General features: G+C 35.4%; 4 protein-coding genes across 4 annotated transcripts in view; 1 reads left to right on the forward strand and 3 right to left on the reverse strand.

The window, feature by feature from the left end:
- Positions 1-1,472: 1,472 nt before the first annotated feature.
- On the forward strand, positions 1,473-2,528 carry LOC139846753 (wall-associated receptor kinase-like 2). Its single transcript, XM_071836264.1, has 2 exons — positions 1,473-2,094; positions 2,143-2,528. Exons 1-2 carry the CDS (start codon positions 1,473-1,475, stop codon positions 2,526-2,528), a joined length of 1,008 nt encoding a protein of 335 aa, XP_071692365.1.
- A 2,261-nt stretch (positions 2,529-4,789) lies between these two features.
- On the reverse strand, positions 4,790-9,367 carry LOC139883329 (casein kinase 1-like protein 3). The gene is made up of 15 exons (XM_071867522.1): positions 9,233-9,367; positions 9,100-9,140; positions 8,402-8,471; positions 8,159-8,307; positions 7,892-7,987; positions 7,722-7,792; positions 7,397-7,458; positions 7,265-7,328; positions 7,046-7,130; positions 6,838-6,964; positions 6,584-6,666; positions 6,426-6,483; positions 6,189-6,319; positions 5,550-5,728; positions 4,790-5,222 (listed from the first exon to the last, which is right to left on the reverse strand). The coding sequence occupies exons 1-14, from the start codon at positions 9,306-9,308 to the stop codon at positions 5,558-5,560; spliced, it is 1,284 nt and encodes a 427-aa protein (XP_071723623.1). The 5' UTR covers positions 9,309-9,367; the 3' UTR covers positions 4,790-5,222; positions 5,550-5,557.
- A 3,370-nt stretch (positions 9,368-12,737) lies between these two features.
- On the reverse strand, positions 12,738-14,794 carry LOC139886427 (putative aldehyde oxidase Art an 7; the record flags this gene model as incomplete). The annotated part of the gene is made up of 3 exons (XM_071870247.1): positions 12,738-13,926; positions 14,245-14,408; positions 14,489-14,794. Coding segments are annotated over 3 exons (1,659 nt in total), but the record flags the coding sequence as incomplete, so codon positions are not given.
- Positions 14,795-15,713: 919 nt separating this feature from the next.
- Positions 15,714-22,911, reverse strand: part of LOC139846760 (putative aldehyde oxidase Art an 7) — a 57,299-nt gene continuing 50,101 nt past the window's right edge. The window contains exons 2-4 of the mRNA XM_071836274.1: positions 17,461-17,819; positions 16,995-17,158; positions 15,714-16,908 (exon numbers count right to left, since the gene is read on the reverse strand). Of these exons, the coding sequence (XP_071692375.1) occupies positions 15,714-16,908; positions 16,995-17,158; positions 17,461-17,819 (1,718 nt within the window). The remainder of the gene's footprint in view (positions 16,909-16,994; positions 17,159-17,460; positions 17,820-22,911) is intronic.

A 22,911-nucleotide genomic window follows, 5' to 3' on the forward strand; every position in this document is an offset into this window, starting at 1 on the left:
AGTTCCTCATACCGGCTCCGGAACATGGTTTAATTGCACTGCGATGTGTGACGAAATTGTACCCGATAAAGATATCTCAGACATTTGTAACGGTATGAATAGATGCTGCGAAAGTGGCGTACCAGTAGGAACAAGTGCATATAGTGTTGTAAAAAGAAATAGTGAGGGACTCGAAATGTGCTCTGCTGCGTTGATTACAGAAAAGAACATCACATCCATCTTGTCCAACAGAGAAATTATACACAATTCGTCAGTGGCCTTGAATTGGTTTGTCGCTCTGCATACATGTCTTGAAGCTAAAAAAAGAGGGAACAGTTTGTGTGGCAGGAACAGCCATTGTGTGGACTACAATTTGGGCATTGGATATAACTGTCGCTGTATAGATGGTTACGAAGGAAACCCTTACCTCCCAACTAGGGATGGCGCCCGCGGGTAACGGGCACGGGTTCTATATACCCGCGACCCGCCCGTCGGGTTATTTTTTTTCCTCGTTGAGACCCGTTACCCGCCCACGGGTAAAAAAACTTCGCTCATGCCCGTGACCCGCGGATACCCATGACGCACGGGTTACCCGCGGGTAATAATAATATACAACTTCGTTAAATTTCTTTTAGAAAAGTTAGATAATTTTATTAATTATAAACTATATGTACAAGCTACATGTGTAAATTGACGTGAAAATCAAGTTGTTTACTTATATCGAATATTATATTTTTAATTATTATTGGATTACAATTAAAATCATTTTTAAATTTGATAATTGTATGTATAAACTCGCGGGTAAAGTAAAAAATGTCTCATGAATTAGCGGATCGGGTTTTACCCGCGACGGATAGTATGTACCCGCAACCCGCCCGCGACCCGTCGGCGGGTATAAATTTTTACCCGTACCCGTGCCCGCGGGTAGGATTTAATGATTTTACCCTCCCATCACGGATCGGGTACCCGCGGGTCACGGGTTTTTTCTCGCCCATTGCCATCCCTACTCCCAACTGGATGCCAAGGTAAACCAAATAATACCTCAAAATAAGAGTATAAACTTCGCTAACCTAACATTATGTTCATGTATCTAAACTGAATGTGATGTAAAATCATACATTTTATGATGTACGGAGTGACATCATACTCTACTGAACCATTTATGTTCTTAAAATCTACCCTAAAAATAGTTCAGTGGCAATGTTTGTTGCATTACAATGTATTAGAAAAAGTAACTAAACTATATCGTGGGAACGTCAAAATAGGTATCAACAAATGTCAGGAAGACAGCGACTCTATTTCCGGAAAGCACCATATATTTATTATTATATCAGGTAAAATGTCATTACCATATGTGTAATATAACAAAATGCCTAACTGCCTCATCTAACCTCAGTTTACATGCATGAATTTCAGTAATAATTGGAATTTCAGCTTTTGGTGCATTTGGGTGTTGGGTATTCATAGAATTTAAAAGAAGAAAGAATAATACGATGAGACGAAAGTTCTTTATAAGGAATGGTGGAAACCTATTGAAGCAGAAAATATCAGCTGATAATTCATGTGTTATGAAAATAAAGATCTATGATGCAGATGAGATGGAAAAGGTAACTGACGGTTTTAGTAGACATCGAATTCTTGGAAAGGGAGGACAGGGTACAGTTTACAAAGGTCTGTTACAGGATGGAACGGTTGTTGCCATAAAGAAGTCAAACATAATAGATGAAGATGAGGTTGTACGGTTTGTTAATGAAGTTCTAATTCTAATTCTTGCACAGATAAGCCATAGAAATATAGTTAAGTTGTTAGGTTGCTGTTTAGAATACGAAGTTCCCCTATTAGTCTACGAGTATCTATCTAACGGTAACCTCTCACAGCATCTTCATGATGGGTCACGAGTTTCCAAATTTTTATGGAAAGATCGTGTACGAATTGCAAAAGAGGTTGCAGAAGCATTAGCTTACTTACATTCTTACGCATCCCCAACGATATTTCACAGGGACATTAAGCCAGGAAATATCTTACTGGATAAAAACTACAATGCAGTAGTGTCAGATTTTGGAATTTCAAGGTCAGTACCAATTAGCAGATCGCATTTGACTACACAAATTGAAGGTACATTTGGATACTTAGATCCAGAGTATTTTCAGTCAGGAAAACTAGGTACATTTGGATACTTAGATCCAGAGTATTTTCAGTCAGGAAAACTAACTTCGAAAAGTGATGTGTATGCGTTCGGTGTGATCCTCACTGAGCTCCTAACTAGAAGAAGAGCAGTTTCCCCAATAAACTCGGGAGAAGGCCTGGTTCCACGATTTCAGGACTTGATAAAACATAACCTTGTGATTTCTATATTAGATATGCAAGTAGTTCAAGAAGCTCGAATGGATGATATTCTTCTACTCGCTAAGCTTGCTAACAGATGCATGAAAAAGAATGCAAAGAAACGGCCAAGCATGAAAGCGGTGGTGGCAAAGTTCGACCAATTAAAAGTAGTACAACTTGAGTTTCCTCATCAACGCGTTTCAGATGATGAATGCACTTTTTAGAAGAGCATATTCTCATAACATGTACAAGGTGAATGTGTAGCTCTGATCAAATCTTCTAGAATACTACAGTCAAATCGTATGTTACTGTTTGCATAAGGGATGATTGTTAGCTCAACCGTGAAAACACTACGCACGCTATAAACATATCTGCATCAAGTCCCTAAAATAATGTAGCTTTGGACTCGGATTTATCTATGATATAAGTGATAAGTGATAACCCATAAATTACGAACATGACACCTTTGGTCCCTCTTTTTTCGTATATTTAAAAACTGGCAAGCCAAGGGCAGGCGGGCAGCTAGCCTATTGCCTTCTGAAATTCTTCGCTTTTTCTATGTTACGTCCAGCTCAAGTTTGACCATATGCTAATTTTACATCGGGCTCAAATTTAATATTTTTCATTTTGATTATTACCTGAAATTAAGAGTCATTGGTCCCGGAGAGACCATTTTCTCTCGGAGATATCATCATCATCATACTCAAAATTAATATTTTTCACTAATATCGGTTGGTATCACGATATAATATGTCATGTTGTTCAAGCTCTCCGCCACTGTATGCAATAAGCTCTCTTCATTTCATACGCGTCACCTTTATATTTTTGAAAGCAACTCTATTATAAAAGAACCCGTATCAAAACCACTTTCGGTCAGTACTCGCCAGAATCAGTTCCCAAGATCAAGGGAATACTAAGTGCAAACACACACAAAAGACATATAAAATCAAGGGGATGCTAGGTGTATCTTCAACCATATTCGGGAGCTAGAGGTCAAAAGATTCAAGAAGCAAAAAGTAAACCCCGTTGCAAGTTTTATCTAGTCTAAAGACCCGCCAGCAAGGACACATAAAAAAACTACTCGAATAATATTACAAATACACTAACGAGAATATAATGCATCATAGAAAACTAAAATCATTTAGCATCTTTTAAAGTCAAGCGACAAATCCATTGTATCCCCCTCGACTTGTCCAAACCTCACATTTCAATAGAAGATTCTGCAGATCAAACATATACGTGTTACTTTCGAAAACAATGATGCATGATGATTTCTACTGCTACGTACTATATAACCATAAATTATGTACATAAAACCTGAAAGCTTAGCTACAAATTGATGTCTTAGCATTAAAAATAGATATTGATAATGAGCATGATATAAAGATGATTAGAAGTGGACCAATCAACATCTAGGGTCGATTACTTTAATCTAATTTCCTGTAACAATAACTAAAAGGGAACCACGGGCACCTGCCCCATCAGTACAATCAAAACAAAGTTCCGATTAAACCCAAAAAGGTTCGAGTCTGTTAGGCCACTACACCACCGCCACACGCCACCTTATTCTGCCGCTGGAATATCGTGTTTTTTGCCGGAAACCTAACTTGTCCGGCGTGTTTACTGTCACCACCATCGCCATTGGAATACCCTTGAAATTCCGACCCTAACTTCACCTACAATTAACAATTAACACCGGAATCTCCCACCATATCGTCTGCAATCACCTTGGTGAGATATCTTTCCATATTGGAATCTCCCACGTCAAAATCGTTTTTCCACTGAATCGTAATACAAAGCTCTTGCTGACACAGTTGCTGAACTTACATGGCTTCAAGCTCTTTTTCGTGAACTTGGCATTCACACATCTTCGGCACCTATACTATGTTGTGGTAATGCAGGGGCAATCTACCTATCAGTGAATCCCGTCTTCCATGCACAGACAAAACACAAAGAAGTCTACTTTCACTTTGTTTGCAAAAAGGTTGCTCAAGGAGATTTACGAGTACAATTCATATCTACATATGACCAGATTGCAGCCATTACCTACTCATCGGTTTCTTTCCGAGATCTAAGCTACAGGTCTTCCCCGCTCTTAGCTTGCAGGGGTGTATTATACATATAATGTATAAGCTCAATCAAATAATGGGCTTTAGGGTTTTAGATTAACTTAGGCCCCAAGATATATTATGCTATATATACTTGATGTAATACATTATTCAAGAACACAATAATACAACACAATTTTTCCAGGAATAATAGATAAATTGACTAATTTATTGGACCAACACCCACCCACACCCACACCCACATCTACATAAATATAAAAGTATAACCAGATTTAGGGAACAGTTATTACTTGAATCAATTTGACCATGTTAGGGAAGCAGCAAGAGCTTCAATCAGATGCTTCCAGCTACCAAAATACGCACAAAATACCCCAATATACAAAGGGTAACCAAATTAAACCATATATCAAAGAACATAAGAAAATAACCACATATCAAATTAAACAATAAAGATAAGGAACTAGGTGCACGGGAAATTTACGAATGTCTAAAAGAAATCAAAAACTAAATGGACATTTATGTTACACAAGAAGCCAAAACCCAAGTTAATCCAGATTTTACTTGTTACATTTATGCACCTGCAAAGGAAGAAAGCTGTGATCTGTACTCAATGACCTTGGACTACATATATAGCTTCTGAATCACATATAAATTAATTTACATTCATAGTGCTTGCTCCTTCATTGAGGCATAAAAGCTTGTCAAGAAAGGCACTGAATTTGATGGTAAGCGAATTGACAAATACACACTTTAGTTGAACACCAAATTCCATGAAAACCGAGCTGGCACCACATTATTATTCGGCATGTTGGAGCTTGGTGCATCACCGCTCTCGTGACCATAAGTTATCTGAAAATACAAAGATGAGGAGCTATGTAGTCACCAGAAATTGGCGAAGATGCAAGTAAGCACAGCCTGTGGTAGATGAGAGAATAGTAGGGCTGGCAATATGGGCGGGTCAGATGGGTTAGGAAGCACCAAAACAAGTAAGTTGTTCGTATGGGCCAGTCCTAATCATCCCAAAACGCTCTTGTCCAAATAACTTAGGAGCATTTGGTGCGTCAAATACATTCTAGAATTATATAAATTCGATGACATGTAATTTTATTACTAGCTAACCTAAAAGGTTTATTACATCAGAAGTACACTTCGAACAATTTCACCATATAAATTTACCTGGTATCTCACTTGGCAGAAGATATACGGCGCAATGAGGAAATCCAGCTGCTAGAAGGAGCTGTACTATCTGCATGATTAGTGTTGGATTCTGAAATATTAGCAGGTTTTGTGGGGTATCTTTTTGGGGCAGCAGCCTGAGTAGATGAAGATGGTGGCATCTGTGAATGGCCCATGGTCTGCATTATCAGCATTATGCATTCAGTCTTCATATATACAAATATCTAGAAGCTAGTATTGTGACATCGTTAAAAGCATAATTTTCACCAACAATCTGATATGTAATTGCAAAACTCTAAATGTAATTGCAGCACGAAAAGAGCCCCCTTAAGAAACATTTTGCTATAATACTTAACATCAAGACAAATACATTTTCTTCACTATTTATTTATTCTCTAAACAAATGAAGAATCATTTTGTAAATATAATTAAGTGAAAAAACGTAAAGTCTTCAACTTTTCCTATGTCAATTTGACACATCTCCTGAACTGATGGGATTTTTATATATGTAAATTATACAGTTAAAAAGTGTGTGTGTGTGTGTGTGTACGCGCGCGCGCACACGTGTATGAGTGTACGTGCCTACAAGTGTATAATTCCTTTGATCCTTTCTAAATCAACTAGAAGCAGATGACTCACGTTTCTTTCAGGATTGTCTGCGCTCGTTCTATTCACTGGCGATTTAAATTGCATTCGGACACCAGGACTAGCAGCAGTGTTTGACCTCATACGGTCTGTTAATTCAGCTGAATAAGTAGCCATGTTGCTTCCTGCCATTGAAAAGAAAACAAAACTTCGTAAGTAATTCCTCTTTATGATCTTCAGTATGTAAAGTACAATTTGAATCATGCAAAGAGCACCAAGAATATGTCTAACCTTGATGTTTTTCCATATCCCTACGAATGGCCCCGCTGCTGCTTTCTCCATGAACTGGCTGCAAAACACAGGTATTGAGTTTATGTAACCAAATGAGAACATTAATGCACATTGAAAATCACAATGAAATACATGTAATGCAAGTATTAAACACTAACCAATGCATTTGGCTGAGGTTTATTCTTTTGTGTTTGTTGATATTTCAGGATAGTCCAATCAAAGATGTAATCAAATTCAAATCCTGCATGACAAACATAACATTATTGTTTTTTATTCAACCGTGTTGATTGTTGAAATCACACGATAACACAGAATAATCATCAAAATGCCAAAAATACATTAAAATGTCTAAATGCTTAAGATGCGTAGTATAATCAGAAATTACAATTTAATTTAGATTCACTTCAAATACCTTCACGAGTGAACAACTCTCGAAACAGACGTTTTAAAAATCCATAATCAGGCCGCTGATCAAATGTCAATGAGTGGCAGTAATGGAAATATGATGCAAATTCTACAGGGTGAGACTTGCATAGAACCTTTAAAAAATGAAGGTGAACATAACTATACAAAGAACAACAACAATACTTAAACCTTAATCGGAGTTGATAGAGACAAACCTCAATGGGAGTTGATAACTTCTTTTCACATATTTTGTCATACTTCTGCTTTTTTGTGGCAGCTTTTAGACCCTGCCATGGAAGACTATACAAAAACTTTAAGTCAGTACAATATAATGCTAGAGTCCCACCATAATACAAATAGAATACATACACACACAAAGATCTATATTTGTGACTTATTTGATAATACACCACATATTATAGGAAAAAGTATACCTTCCTCTCAAAAAATATAGAAGTACATAACCAAGAGACTCCAAATCATCACGTCGGCTTTGTTCTGCAAAAAGACCATCAAGATAAAAGTTTACCAAGATTGGGGGCTATTTTGGTAAAAACTACTCTTACCAATTCCAAGATGAGTATTGCAGCTTGCGTAACGTGCTGTTCCAGTTAAGTTTTTATTCTCCCTACAAAAGTTGGTAATTCACATATGACAGTCAATATGCATGTGACGTGACACATTCACATATACATAGATATATAGGTATACGCTCATCAAAAGAAAAGAAAAATCATCAAACTTCATTCAATGGAAGATAACACAAGGAAGTATGTCAAAATGTCAATTTCACTTTATATGTAGACACGTAATATAAGATGATTGAGAATTAGGCAAGGGAAGATGGATTTGGCTTTAATTAGTCTATATATGCTAGCTTTAAATGTATACCTGTACGGAATATGCCGATGGGTTGTTGCATCACGATATCTTTTAGCAAGCCCAAAATCAATAATATAAACCTGATAAAGACGAAAAAATTGAAGTGATATAAGGAAATAATACAAGCATATATAATGATGACATAATGGAAAAATGTCTGGTGAAGCTCTTGTTATCACCTGATTTGCTTTTCGGCCAAGACCCATTAAAAAATTATCAGGCTTTATATCACGATGTAAAAACCCTTTGGAATGAACATATTCGATTCTCGTTATCTGCACAAAGAGATTAGCTACTTAACCTTATGTATAAACAACGGGCGGAAGTATCACAACAGCAATAAAGTTTACTCCAACACACAAACGGAAGAGAGATTACGAAACTTAATGATAATAAAAGTGAGTAACTGTATACATAACTAAAGTAGATGGGCAAGGTATAGATACCATTTGATCAGCCAACATTAATACTGTTTTCAACTGAAATTTCCTCCCACAATATACAAACAGGTCCTCAAGACTTGGTCCCAGTAAATCGATTACTAGAATGTTATCCTCACCATCTACCCCTGACCATTTTATTGCAGGTATACCACCTGCAAGTGGCAAAAGAACATATATATAATTTTTACATAGTAGGAACATAAAATAAAATGACACAACATATATAATGCAAAATTAAACACATACTTCCTCCCTGAAGAATATTGTATAACTTAGCTTCATATAGAAGTTGTGGATGCTTCGTCTTATTGCTCTCCTGTAAAATGCGAAAAAAATATCAAAAATGATGTTCATGTTACACTAAAACATGGCATGAACAGGGGCAAAAATTAAAGGGGACAAGGGGGCCTCGCCCCAAGTGGATTTGCAATCTTTAGTACAAAAATTTTAGATTTTTCGATTTTGCCCCAAAGCTTCCATATTTTGCCCAAAAACCTCCAAATTTTGCCCCAAGGCCTCTATAGTTTTTGCCCAGAAAAAGTTGCTACGCTTTAAAACAAATTTCGCCCCAGGTGAAAAAAGTTCCTATTTCCGCCACTGGGCATGAAGTTACTAATATCATACAGATAACAGACGTGTGTGTATCGATTATGTACATAAGATAAACTACAAATGCTAATAATCAGACATCAACCTAAAACCCAGCAAATTATCTAAGGCAAAAAAAAAAAAAAAAAAAAAAAAAAAAAAAAAAAAAAAAAAAAAGAGCTTAAATTCAGATTCTAAACCTCAAATCCCAAACCCTTACAAAACAATTTCACATCACTTCATCTAACTTTGTACTTCATTTCACTAACATCAATCATTAAAAAAAAAAAAAAAAAAAGAATTGTACAGCTAATTAAAAACACGAAATGAAAATAGTAATTGACTTGAATACTTACGATCTTAACGGCAACGATCTCAAACGTATCAACATGCGTAGCTGCACCAGAAACCTCAACTCAATCAAGTTCAATTTCAATTTCAACTTGAACAAAATCAAAATCAAAATTAAGGTAAATAAAAAAGTAAAACCTAGATGAATTTCACCGAAGGATCCACTTCCGATCTTACGGCCGAGCTTATACTTTCCACCAACTATTCTATCCATTAACTTACAGACCAAACCCTAAGACGAAAGCAAAAGACGCAAAAACGAGAAAAATGGAAGCAGATGGTCTTCGAAGAAAATTTGTATTGTAGGAGATAGAGAAGAAAGAATTATTGGACAGATAAACAAGATTGCGTGTATAATTCTATATTTTTTATTTTTCAATTTATACCATAGCACCCCCCGTCTACGGTCTGCCTTATTTTTTTTTTTTTTTCTTTTTTTCTCAAAATATTATTTTTTATTGAAAAAATTGCACCATTGATGACTTATGTTTACTCCAAATTTCAAGTTAGCCATTAAAGTTTGTTTTTAACATAGTTGGTCACTCAAGTAAGCAAAAGTTTCATGGAGATGGTTTTAAAAATTTTAAGCAAGCTCGAGTCCGGAGACGACTTTAGATATATCCCCAATTATTGAACCCGTATCTAAATTCTTATGAGTTAAAAAGTTTTGTTAGAGGATTTATTAAGATCTGTCAAATTAATTCATTTGCTAAAGTGGAAGATTGGAAGGGAAACAAGTCTTTTTCTAAGAATAAAATTAGCATCTCTTGAGAAGTTTCAAAATTTTATGGGTGGTTACGAAGATGATGATGGTAGGTAGTCTAGTTTCGGTCTTGGTTTATTTCTTGATGGTGTTGTAGTGTTGTTTTTCTTGTTGGTTTTGATCGTTTTATTAAGTTTGTTCTGTGTTTTTGTTGTTCAGGTTTGTCTTGTCTTGTTGGTTCGATTCTGATTATGGTTTGTAGCTATTTGGTTTCGTTTAGTTTATTCAACTCGGGTTGTTTTCATTTTTGAATGAAGTTTCCCTTGAATGTTTGTTTTTTTAGCCGAATAAATTATAAAAATCTTGTTTGACTTTTTTGCAGTCAAATGAATATGATATGACTTTTAAAAGTTAAAAGAATATGAATTTGACTTTTAGTAGGAACTAGTGATAGGGGACGCGCGTTGCTGCGCCATCGTGTAGACATTTTTAACAATATCATGAAGCCTTCAACACTTGTTTACGAAGTTTACATTAACAAAATGTTATAGTGTGCGTTTGATCTAAAGAACAATTATGTTTGAGAAACACATAATTAAATCTTATAAATTTTTATTTGTGTTAAAGTTAGTAGCCCAAATATATGAATTAGGATACAAACGTTGTTGATAAAAGTTTAGGAAAAAAAATTGTAGGAAAAAAGAAGGGTAAAAATAACAAAATAAAAATTAAGCGTAACGTCTTTTTTGAAAAAAAATTAGTTTTAAAAAAATCGGATCAACGTTTTTGTGAAGTCTTTTGGTAAAATTTGTAGAAGAGAATGGGGGGAGAACTAAAAAAAAAATGTAGCTCAGTGCTACTCCTTGTGGGTACAACAGGTTTTTGCGCGATGTACAAATCGGGAAAACGTAAAGTCATGTACTATCCAGTTACTATTCCCTGGCTATGTATATTAGTATTTAGGTATAACTAGTTGTGGAGCCCTCGCTTCGCGCCGGGGGCTCCGTTTTGAATGCGAGTTAAAAAAAAGTCTTGATCTATTTTGTAAAAAAGAATTTTTTTTCGACATCTAACATTGAAGGGTTGTTCATTTTGTGAAAGTTGATTCTTTTAGCGTTCGTTTTTTTTTTAAAAGAAGTTAGTTGATCTATTTTGAAGGGTTGTTCCTTTTATGAAAGTTGACTCCTTTATCGTTGAGGAAGAAAAAAAAAAGTTAATTGATTTTTTTGGTAAAAAAAAAAAAATTTTCGACATCTTTTGGTAACATTGAAGGGTTGATTCTTTTATGAGAGTTGCTTCTTTTATCGTTAGAGACCCAAAAAAAAATGTGAAATGACGAAAATACACCTGGTTACTATTGATGAATAGTGCTTCAGGGTTTTGTCTATTAGATATATCGATAATATAATATAATATAATAATAAAAATATACATATAAATATATAGATATATTAAACCCTAACCTCTAAGACTGTATTCCAGAGTTGAAAATTAGAAGGAAAGATTTAAAGGAAAAAACACTAAAACAATCAATCCCTTTCGTTTCCTTACCTAAAATTAAAACTCAGGAACACCCATTTGTTTTTAATTTTCCTTCACTTCCATTCTTTTCTCTCTAAAGCAAAACTTGGAAACAAAGACTAAATGTAACCCCTAAACCCTGCTAATAACCTATAAAACTGATATAACACGAGAGTCAGCATCACCATTTTGAAAAATGTAAGAATCCCCAATTGAAATACATGTCAATATAGAAGTTCAATTTGACACGGCAAAATTGGAACACAATTGTTAATACGAATACAACTGCAACCATAGCTCTGAAGCTTGTCGTCTCATTTGAGCAGATGGTACTAACTACTTCTTTTCAACTTTATATTAGATTAGATATACTGTAATTGGAATGCCCTACTCATTGCTTATGGACACCTTATATAGGATATTGTCTAGCCCAAGTCTGTTGCCATGATGATTATTGCCCCATTATTTTTTGTTCTATGAATTGAATTTAATATATCAAGACCTTTTTCTTGAATTTAAACATATATCCTGTTGGTGCATAAATGTAAGGCCCTCGCTCAATTGGACTACACACGAGAACTAAGAGTTATACTGTTAGAGTCCATCTATACGGATAGAAGTTACATCCATACGGATAGAGATCCGTAGCACGGAAATGTTGTATCCGTACGGATGAAGATCTCATCCGTACGAATAGAGCTGCAGAGCCTATAAATAGGTAATTTCGGGTTCATTGTTAAGTTTACGAACCCTAACAGCTCTTAGCTGATTCCAGTCATTCATAATCGTTCATAATCAAACCCTAATTGATTCCAAGTCGTTTCTCAAGGTAATCGATCAATTAATCAAGTGTTTTCGACTAAAAACACCATATCGAGGATTCCGCACTCGATTTAGCATTATACGATTGTTAAATCCGTTTAAACGATCCTACATATTCTTCAAGTCCCTCCCATGTTTAGTTTTTTTTAGGATCTTAGGTGGTGAATAGTGCTTGACAACCATTTCCTGCATACATGATTACAAGTCTCCTTGAGATTCATCTAAAGGGAGGTGATGGTTAGTTAAGATTACTTAACCCAACCATATTGTATAAACCATTTAAGGTTACTTAAATAAATTTTGAAATTATGACTTAATTGTACATGAATCTAATAATTTTTTTTTTTTTTTTTTTTTTTTGAAAGATGAATCTAATAAATATAATAATCTAATAAGTTTTGCTTAGACAGGTTCTCTGGTTCTATCAAATGTTTTCCAAATACCTGATTCTTTATGAACTACCATTGATCCACCTTGGAAACAAATACACGGCCAGTACAACAATCTCAAAATAAAATCACTTATTTGGACTAAAACTCATCTTAAAAACAATTATAATGTAACCATTTATTGCAACAAAACAAGGCTGGCTGTCTTCTAATCAATGTGGACCCAAATACCAGTTCCAGGAACACCAAGATAATTCACGAATAACATATAGTATCCAGGCGGCGCAAACTTCCCAGATGGTGGGGCCAAAACGCTGATCAAGTTATCAGTGATATCAATCAACGCAGGAACAATCATTCTTTGGTTTTGCGAGAACCCGTGAGTAGTAAAAGGCGGGTAAACCATTGTTACTTTAACGTCACCTAGTAACAAGGTTTGTTTCTTCGTTTGGAGACTAACTGCAATCTTGAACGGTTTACCATACTTTAGTATCTTATTGCTACCTTTTTCGTCGATCACGGGTCTTATTTCATCGAGTTTAGGGTCTAAGTAATGTGGTGAGAATTTTTCAACTATTAATTCAGTTGGAAAATCAACATTAAATGTGTAGTTTCTGTGTGGGTTGCTACCAGCAACCAACACTTTAGTGTCAGGTAATAATGCTGAAGAATGATGATACATTCGGGCTATGTTTGTGGGCTTCATTTCTTTAAATCTGTTACCAAATGGGTTAAATGGTTGATATAAAAGAGGTGTCAAATTGGGCTCAATTGCATTCTCCCAACCGGATGTACCCTTTTGGGCCCCATTTAGCATAATTAGATCACCTGTTGGTAGGTGTAATAAGTCTCCCATGACTCTAGGTGATGTCATATCTTGTTCATCTTCCCATTGTGCATCTTTTTTCATGGGCTGGATTCTATGACAATCGTTTAAAGCGGGCTCGAATACTTTTTCTATGTAGTTGACTTTTTCAAAAGAATCGGGCTTATTCCCGCCACATATGACAACTTCGACGTTAAGGGCTTGGGTGTTGTCTTGCGACATTTTGAGTGGGAGAAGAGCGGACATTCCTGAAGCAGGGTAGTTTCGGGACCCACCTGGACACTCGGGGTGCTCTTGAATGATTTGTCCTGATGCGGGGTTAAATGTGATGGCTCGATTTTTAGCGAAAAGGAAGACATTTCCGTCTGGAAGAAGGAAAAGGAACGGGTAGAGGTTGTTCTCGATGTATTTGATTGGTTCTTTGGGTGGTGTACATGTTTCTTTAAGGAAAGGTAGGTCGATTTTATTCGGTTTGAATTCGAGTGAAGGTGGAACGATCTCGTAGCTGAATGCATCTCGACCTCCCACAATTATCGCACTCCCGTCTTCTAAGATCTGATTAGATGAATACCTGCGGTTGAGCGAATATATATTAGAATGAGATCTAAACCCACAACATTTGATTATTAGGCTAACGTATACTGCTAGGCTACAATATAAATTTGTTTTATGTCTACACGCCCGCAGACATTTTTACTACGGATTTTTTTTTCTTCTTTTTCCTAAAGACATATGATAAGATAATGTTGTATTCTATCTGCAATGTATTTTTTTTACATACATGATTGATAAATCATTAGATAAAAACATCTTAAAAAACAAATAGCACACTAAAAGCCTTTTAGTATGTATTCCTCTCTAATTGTTACAAGTACTATATTCGACATACCATCTGGAGTCACCAAGAGCGTCGTTTAGTACTATAAAGTCTGCATCTGAATAATCCACAGGCATCATTCTAACCGCTTTATCTCCCGTGTGCGTACCTCCGGTGGCCACCATGTTGCCATTAGGCCATAAGTTTCCCGATGAGCACCACGTGTCACCCGACAACTGAAATAAACATAACCTATGTAAAACAAAATATATACTAAAGCAGTATGATTACTTGATTAATAAACTACAAACCATACCATAACTGTGTTACTTTTTGACGTTTTCCAGTCATAAGCGAGAGCATGAGCCCAACAATCGGGCTCATTGTTTGCATCCGGATTAATCGGGCAGTTTCCCTCGGGTTCCAATTTCCTAGATGAAGGCCCGAGCGACGTAGCATCATACCAAATGACCTGATCATTAGGCATCAACTGTAGTTGCATAGCACTAACACCCACATTTGGGTTATCAATCTCCCAAACGCCATTATAATCTGTCTCAATCTCCGGTGACGAATAATCAGACCTTCCATCGTTCACAATTTTGTTACTGTCGGCACCATTAACGATACTTGGGGCAGGGGCAGGGGCAGGGGCAGGGGCAGGGGCAGGGACAGGATCATTCGGGCAGGCAAACATGGAAATTGCTAAAAATTGGAGGAGAAAAAGTGAAGCCATTAGACCATACAAAGTTTGGTCTTATGTTTTTTTATTTATGATATTTGTAATCTCATTAACGCGTATATTCAATGTGTAATGAAAATTAACAGTAACGGATACTTAAATACTTGTTGGTTTGTTTAAGGCTTGATATAATGTCCTTCAAAGTTTTGCATTTACTGATTCTTGTATCACTAATAACAAAACTTTGAAACTCTTATGAACTATAATTTCCCATGGTCAAATGGTTACGTTTAATAATTGTTTAGTCAATTAGTCGTTAATGTTCTTTTTTTTTTTGTGCTAAATACTTTCATCTAATCACTAATTCACAACAAATTAGGTTGACTTTTTTCAGGCAACACACTCAGACTACAAAACCAAACTTTCACATTTTCATCATACTAGTAAGCTCGCCCGCCTGCCCGCCCAACCCGCCCTGTTTGCCACCTCTAAAATTCAAACACAGTTAAAAAAAAATGTGTGATGTACACCACCAAAAACACCACAAAACATGCATTATAATGTTTTACCGTACAGCTCTAAAAAAAGCAAATTCATTGGTGTATGGTCGTACGGATAAGTGTATGGATCACTTCCCTTAAATATTACTTGCTGAGCATTATATACCAGACTATTTGTAATTGAGTGTGTGTGTGCCGTTTTAACAAAAAACATGTTTAAATTTTAACAGGGTCAGATATAGAAGTCTAATTCATATCATAGACAATTCAATTTCAAACTAGGTTTATACAGAAAAAAGATACAAAAATATCAAGAAAATATCTACCGTTACAACAAACTAAGATTCATTGTTAATCTACTAATCAATATGTACCCAAACACCTTGTCCAGGAACACCAAGACGATTCACGAACAACATATAATACCCAGGAGGTGCAATCTTTCCTGAAGGTGGTGCAACTGCCCATATTATATTATTCTCAACAGTCATTAACTTAGGAACAATCAATCTTTGATTCTGCGAGAAACCGTGCGTTGTAAACGGTGGGTAAACCAACGTCACCTTAGTCTCACCGATTTCCATCATTATGTTAGATTTAAATTTAACTCCAACCATAAACGGTTTTCCATACTTCAACATTTTATCAGTATGAGGTTCCGAAATTGTAGGCCTATCATTATCGAGTTTACAGTCAGTATAAGGCGGGGAGAATTTTTCAACGCGTAACTCTGTTGGAAGTTCGATGTTGAACGTGTAGAACTCGTTCGGGTTGCTACCCGCAACGAGGATTTTGGTGTCGGGTAATAATGCTGCAGTTGAATGATACATTCGAGCAATGTTTGTAGGAACTAGTTCGGTAAATCTTTGACCCATTGGCTTGTATGGTTTGTATAAGATTGGCGTAAAGTTGGGTTCAATAGCGTCCCACCAAGCAGCCGTACCTTTTTTTGCGCCGTTTAGCATTAGAAGGTCTCCGGTTGGGAGGTGTAAAAGGTCACCCATGACACGTGGTGAAGGCATATTTTGTTCGTTTTCCCATTTTGCCCCTTCTTCCATAGGATGAATTCTATGACAATCACTCAAAGCGGGCTCGAATACTTTATCTTTGACATGTTTTAAGTCGACCTTTTCAAATGCGTCGACCTTATTGCCACCACAAACGACGACTTCAACGTTTAGAGGTTGTTGGTTGTCGTCCGAGAACTTTAGTGGGAAAAGAGCAGACATTCCGGAAGCAGGGTAGTTACGGGACCCACCTTGTAACATAGGATGTTCCTTAAGAATCTTGCCTGTTCTTGGTTCAAAGTTAACTGCTCTATTATTGGCGAAAAGGAATATGTTGCCATCGGGTAGTAAGTAAACGAACGGGTACAGATTGTTTTCGATGAATTTGAACGCTCCTTTGGGAGGTGTACATGTTTGTTTGAGAAAAGGGAAGTCGATTTTCTTGGGTACAAAATCGAGTGATGGTGGCACGATCTCGATACTGAAAGCATCTCGACCTCCAACCAATACCGCGCTACCGTCTTCTAAAACCTGATTAGATGCATACCTATGATTGATACAATATCACATTTCGCTTTATATCGATTATGTAAAAAGTACATGTATTAATCGCTAAACTCATTCGACACATACCATCTGAAATCACCAAGAGCGTCTCTCTTTTCGATAAAGTTTGCATTCAAGTCATCTTTAGGTAACATCCTAATAGCTTTGACACCACTAAAGGTGCCTCCGGTGGCCACCATATTACCGTTAGGCCACAAGTGTCCCGATGAGCACCACGGTTCGCCCCATAACTACAAAAGATGGAAATTTATTTAAATGACATACTTATCTAATACATAAGACAAAATATCGCAGATGGTCTATGTGGTTTGTATCGGAATTCACTGGTTGTCTCTGTACTTTTATCCGTGATGGATGGTCCGTGTGGTTTGTTGGAATCACTGATGGTTTTTGTGGTGCAAACCACAAGGACCATCCTTGACGAAAAAAATGCAAACCACATTGACCACCGATAATTCAAATGCAAATCACATGACCATTCGTGATATTTTGTCAATACATAATGATGAAAAGTAGAAACATATATGCATACCACAATGGTTCTACTTTTGGTTGTTTTCCAATCATAAGCGATAGCATGAGCAAAACAATCGGGCTGGTTTTTGGCATCGGGGTTGATGGGACAAGTTCCCTCGGGTTCCAGTTTTCGAGCAGAAGGCCCGAGTGATGTGGCATCATACCAAACGACCTTGTCGTTAGGCATTAACTGTAGTTGCATGGCGGCCACTCCTGCATTTGGGTTATCGATAGCCCATGCTCCTTTATAATCGGTCTCAATCTCAGGTTTCGTGTAATCGACTGCGCCTGGCTGGTTCGGGCCAACCCCTATGTCTCGTGCATCGACGTAAAACCGAGACGTTTGAGATATAAAGAGAATGAAGAGATATGTTCCTGTTAAGGAATCCATATTGAACCATTAGGGTGTTTGCAGTTTGATTATCATACAATACGTATCTTTTATGTATGTTATAGCTTAAGAGTTTGTGGTTGATTTTTTACTATAAAAGAGGTTGAAGGAGAAAAAGTTTCTAACTATAGTTTGAAGGCATTGTTAAACCGTACACAATCAACGATATATGTTTATTACTATTTTTTTTTTTAATAAAAAGCGATTACTATTAAAATTGATTACTACAGTATTAAAATTAAAGGATCATTCATCAGATATCATATCAGATGAAAGACTTCAAACCGATACAATCAACACAACTATAACGAAAGGGCTTGAAAATAGGACTATAGTGCTGTATTTCATCGTTGACTTTTAGGACTATAATGTTGTCCAGGACGTCTAATATTTTATACGTGTAATTTAATAAATACAATACAATAAATTTTTCGGTTATTCCACATCGGATTAGAGGTTGAAAAGGTACATTTGGATCACAAGATTTGTGTGGTTTAAAAATTGGAGTATATTGGTCAAACAAGTGTATGTGGTTGACTAAGGTTGATGCAGCCTTGTAAGATAATCTTTAACGTAGCTTTTTGATCGTTATCACCGTTGTGGCTCACGCCACTAATTCTGCGTGATAGACAAAAAGTTAGAAGACATGATTGATATCATCACTATAAGAAAAAAAGGGGTGAGTGAATTATTACCATACTATCTATTATACAAAAGTTATGAACAGTATTGACGGTATTTTTGTCTTTTTCATTTTTTTTAAAAAGGCCCCCACAATTTGTTCAAAAATTAAAATCGACCTCCCAAACCGGGGGTAAAGTGTCAAATCAACATTTTTATAAAAAATCTTAAATAAACTCCACTCAAATATTCAACGAGTCATATCTTCTCGTCCGCAACGAGTTAAATTTTTCCGACACCATCGTTAAGCTCGAAATAACTTTACGAACACAATGTCACTAACTATACGCAAAACGGACGCTTTTTAAAAAATGCTAAATATTTGAGTCCACATTTCATACACGTTGATTTTTTTCTCACGGGCTCCGTAACTATTTTCATCTATTAACAATATATACATATGGGTCTTATTATTTTTTTAAAATTTTTTTTGTAATTTTTTTGATATTACTCGGTAATATTCTATTCTTAAATCATACGGAGTGTTAATATAAGCTAACGAGTTAATTGCGTTAAATTTTAAAAAGTCAACAACTCCATAGCGAAACGCGAAAATACACATATATTGTTAATTTAAGATAACATCTAAATCTTTGACGGGTTATACCTTTTCGTTCGACTCGAGTTCGCTTCAACGACATCATCGTTAACCACGAAATAATTTTACAAAATAAATGCAATAAAATACATTAGAAACCGAACCCCGGCGCGAAGCGAGGGTTAAAAAACTAGTTATATCTATATATCTAAAAGACATGGTGTAAATGAATAGTAACTTTTATAACCTTCACAAATCTACCCCAAACTTTTTGTTTTTTTATAATTCACATATACTCTTTTTAATAGTTAACTTTACAACTTTTATAAACTTACCACAAACTTTTCCTATTTTATAATTTAACCATTAAACTTCTCATTCATTATAAATCGACCACATAATTTTTCCTATCTAATACCTATTCATCATCATCATCATCATCATCATCATCATCATCATCATCATCATCATCATCATCATCATCATTATTATTATTATTATTATTATTATTATTATTAAATCGATCACATAATTTTCCACTTTATTATTGCATAACTTTTTTTTTCTTATTATAGATTAACTACGTAACTCTTTTTTTAATAAATGTTTTATATATATATATATATATATATATATATATATATATATATATATATATATATATATATATATATATATATATATATATATATATATATATATTGTTGGTTGAATGTTGGTTAATGAACTAAACGACAAACTTAAGTATGATGATTAACCAAAGAATATGTTTTGATGATGACACATACATATGCATAAGTGATGACTGACATCTTAACATAAAACACACAAGGTCACTAATCCATACTTTATCTTGCAAACGACCAAGTCAAACATAGCTTAAAGAATGAAATTAAAAGATCAGCTAAATACACGGTCGAGGTACGGTCGACCGTATATCCAGCCGTGAAACCCCAAACTGAATTGCAATGCAGTTTTGTGAAAACAAATTGCACGGTCGCCACCATGGTCAACCGCAGTGCGACCGCAGTTTTCTCTGTTACCAATTTTGACCAAATAAAGTTTGACTAGTTCCCGACATCTATAATTCATGAAACCTTTCTCAACACGCTTAGAATAGATGCCTTCTCCATACTCAATTGAGTTTTGGTCATAAAAACACTAATTGTGGTTAATTACGCCTAATGACATCTTAATGACAAATTAACCAAGATTAGGCATAACACATAAGTGTTAATCAACAACTTGTGATCTTAATTCTTATATAGACATCTTTAGTATGATCATCAAGTACCAACACACTTAAGCCAATGTCACTAGAACAATAATTGTTATTAAAAATGACTTAGTGATTAGTTAAGGCTAAATGAGGAACAATGCTCTCAAGTGTAACTAGTAAAGACATGTAATCCTAAAATACACTTAGATACATTTAGGATGGTCACCAAGTCCCAACTAGAGATTGATCTTCCCTTGTGCATGTGTTGAACATTAATGTGTGCTTACACATTAATCAAGCAATATGTTATATTGCAATTAAACTTGTTAAAAGCTTGAATTATAAGTTGTGCAAATATCTATATGATTGATCCTAGAATAACTATCTCTTGCTATGTGTGACTATTACTTGCTACTTGCCAATATGCTTAATACTCATAAATGTGTCAACTTGATTAATATGTTTGCTATGTGCTTACTAGTTAGGATTCAAGTAACTAACCTACTCCAATAAATTAAGTGTAAAATGATTCACAATGAAATTATAGTCAATTGTCTATTTGGTCTAAGTAACTAAGTGTGATTGCTTATTCAAGAATGACTTAACTTTGATGTCTCTACATACTTCATGATTATCTTATAAAGACATCATTCAATTAATCTCTACCTAAACTCAAATGGAACATGATTTGTGATTAATTGAAACTAGAAAGTTAATGACATAGTGACTAGTCTTTAGAATTGAACCAAAGGCATTAATGTGACTAACTAAGTCTTGATCAAACTGAGATTTCCCAAAATATCAATCAAGGCACTTCTCCAAGAATGTTGGGTTTACCACTTTTGGAATGTTAAGTCACTTTCATGCAATAAGACCAAATCTCACACACTTAATGCATATAGTACTTGTATAGGATGCTTGGTTTCTTTTGCAGGTGCTAGAAGGAGTAAAGGTGCCAAAATGTGGTGTTCAAATTTGAGTCAAACGGCTATACAACGGATACTAAATTTGGACTGGAGCACGCACGGTCGAACCACGGTCGACCGTGCAGGCAACCGTGTGTCAACGGCTATTTTTTAAATCCCACTATAAAAGGCAAACATTAAAGAGCATTTGAAGCTGACCCTCTTGCATATTTCAAAGGCTTATTTCCAGAGATCACAAGGGCTCTAACTACTACTCAAATGTGATCAAGCAAGAGAAGATTCTATGATCTTATAGATATAGAATTTGGTTGTTGTAAACTTACTAATCAAAATCATTAATCTTGTGAGTTTACTTAGTGTAATGTATGTCCTAGTATTGTTTTAGGATCATCATTACAAAGTGTATAAGTCTTGTAACTTCAATTAGTAGAAGCGTAGGCTAGCTTAGTGATCTAATTCCTTAAAGGGACTTAGGAAGTTGATTAAACTTATTTGGAGATTAATACTTGTCCAAGGTGAAGACAAGATCTAGGTTGGAGTTGATCTTTCAAAGGGATAGAAAGATTAGGTTTGTTGTCTACCAAAGAAGTTGAAGACTTGTAAATCGGATCTCCATCGGGTTTGGAGAAAAGTGCTTAGTGAAGCAACAAATCCCGATTAGTGTAATCGGGGAGTGGATTAAGGTGGATTAGTTAACATCCACCCGAACCACTATAAATCCTTGTGTCTATGTTCTTTACATTACTTCATTTATCATTTTGAACATATACACTACACACATCAAGTTTGAATTGAATTGGTTGATCAAAGTTAATCGAATTTGGTGATCAATCAAAAAAGTGTTAAAAACCTATCAAGTAACTATTCACCCCCCTCTAGTTACTTACAAATGGTATCAGAGCGGTTGCTCAAATCATTGCTCTATAAACGATTGTGAAAGTGTCAAAATTCATTTTGTGCAAAAACTTGAGTCAACGATTCTCGGATCAACTCAAACTATGGGATACTTGGAAGAATTGGTGAAAGAAGCACCAATCTTTGATAAGATGGATATTGATGTGTGAAAACTAAGATATGAGGCTTTTCTCAAATCCAATGATTACTACTTGTGGAGAATAATCAAAGTAGGAGACTTTGTTCCACAAGCTAGTTCAAGACTAGTGAAGTCAATATTTCAAAACAATGATGTTTTGAAACAATTTGATGCAATTTCACTACTTCATAGAATTCTTCCTAGTGAAGAAAGATTAAAGATAATTTCATGTGAAAATGCAAAGGAATGTTGGGATTTACTATGTTCTCAAGAAGGAGGAAACTCTAGGAGTTTAAAGGGTAAATGAATAGGGAAGGATGTGGAGAAGCTTGGTGATTCTCAAGCAAAAGGTTTGAATGGAAATGAAGACTTTTGCCTCATGAGTTCTTGGAATGATTTGGATCAAGATGGTCAAAGTGAGGAAGAGGTTGAATCTCCTTTCAAAGAAGATAATGTCTTAAGCATGGATTGCAATGAGGTACATGTATTCTATCCTTCTAATTATGAAGAATTGTTAGATGATTACAAGACTATTAAATTTGTGTATGATAGTAGTCGTGACAAAGTAAAACTTTTAGAGAAAGAATTACACAATGTTATACAACTTAACAAAACCTTAATTGATGAAAACAACGTGTTGAAAAGAAAATTTGAAAGAATGATTATTTGTGATTCATCA

This window comes from Rutidosis leptorrhynchoides, chromosome 1 (genome assembly GCF_046630445.1).
Source record: "Rutidosis leptorrhynchoides isolate AG116_Rl617_1_P2 chromosome 1, CSIRO_AGI_Rlap_v1, whole genome shotgun sequence".
Taxonomy (NCBI): Eukaryota; Viridiplantae; Streptophyta; class Magnoliopsida; order Asterales; family Asteraceae; genus Rutidosis; species Rutidosis leptorrhynchoides.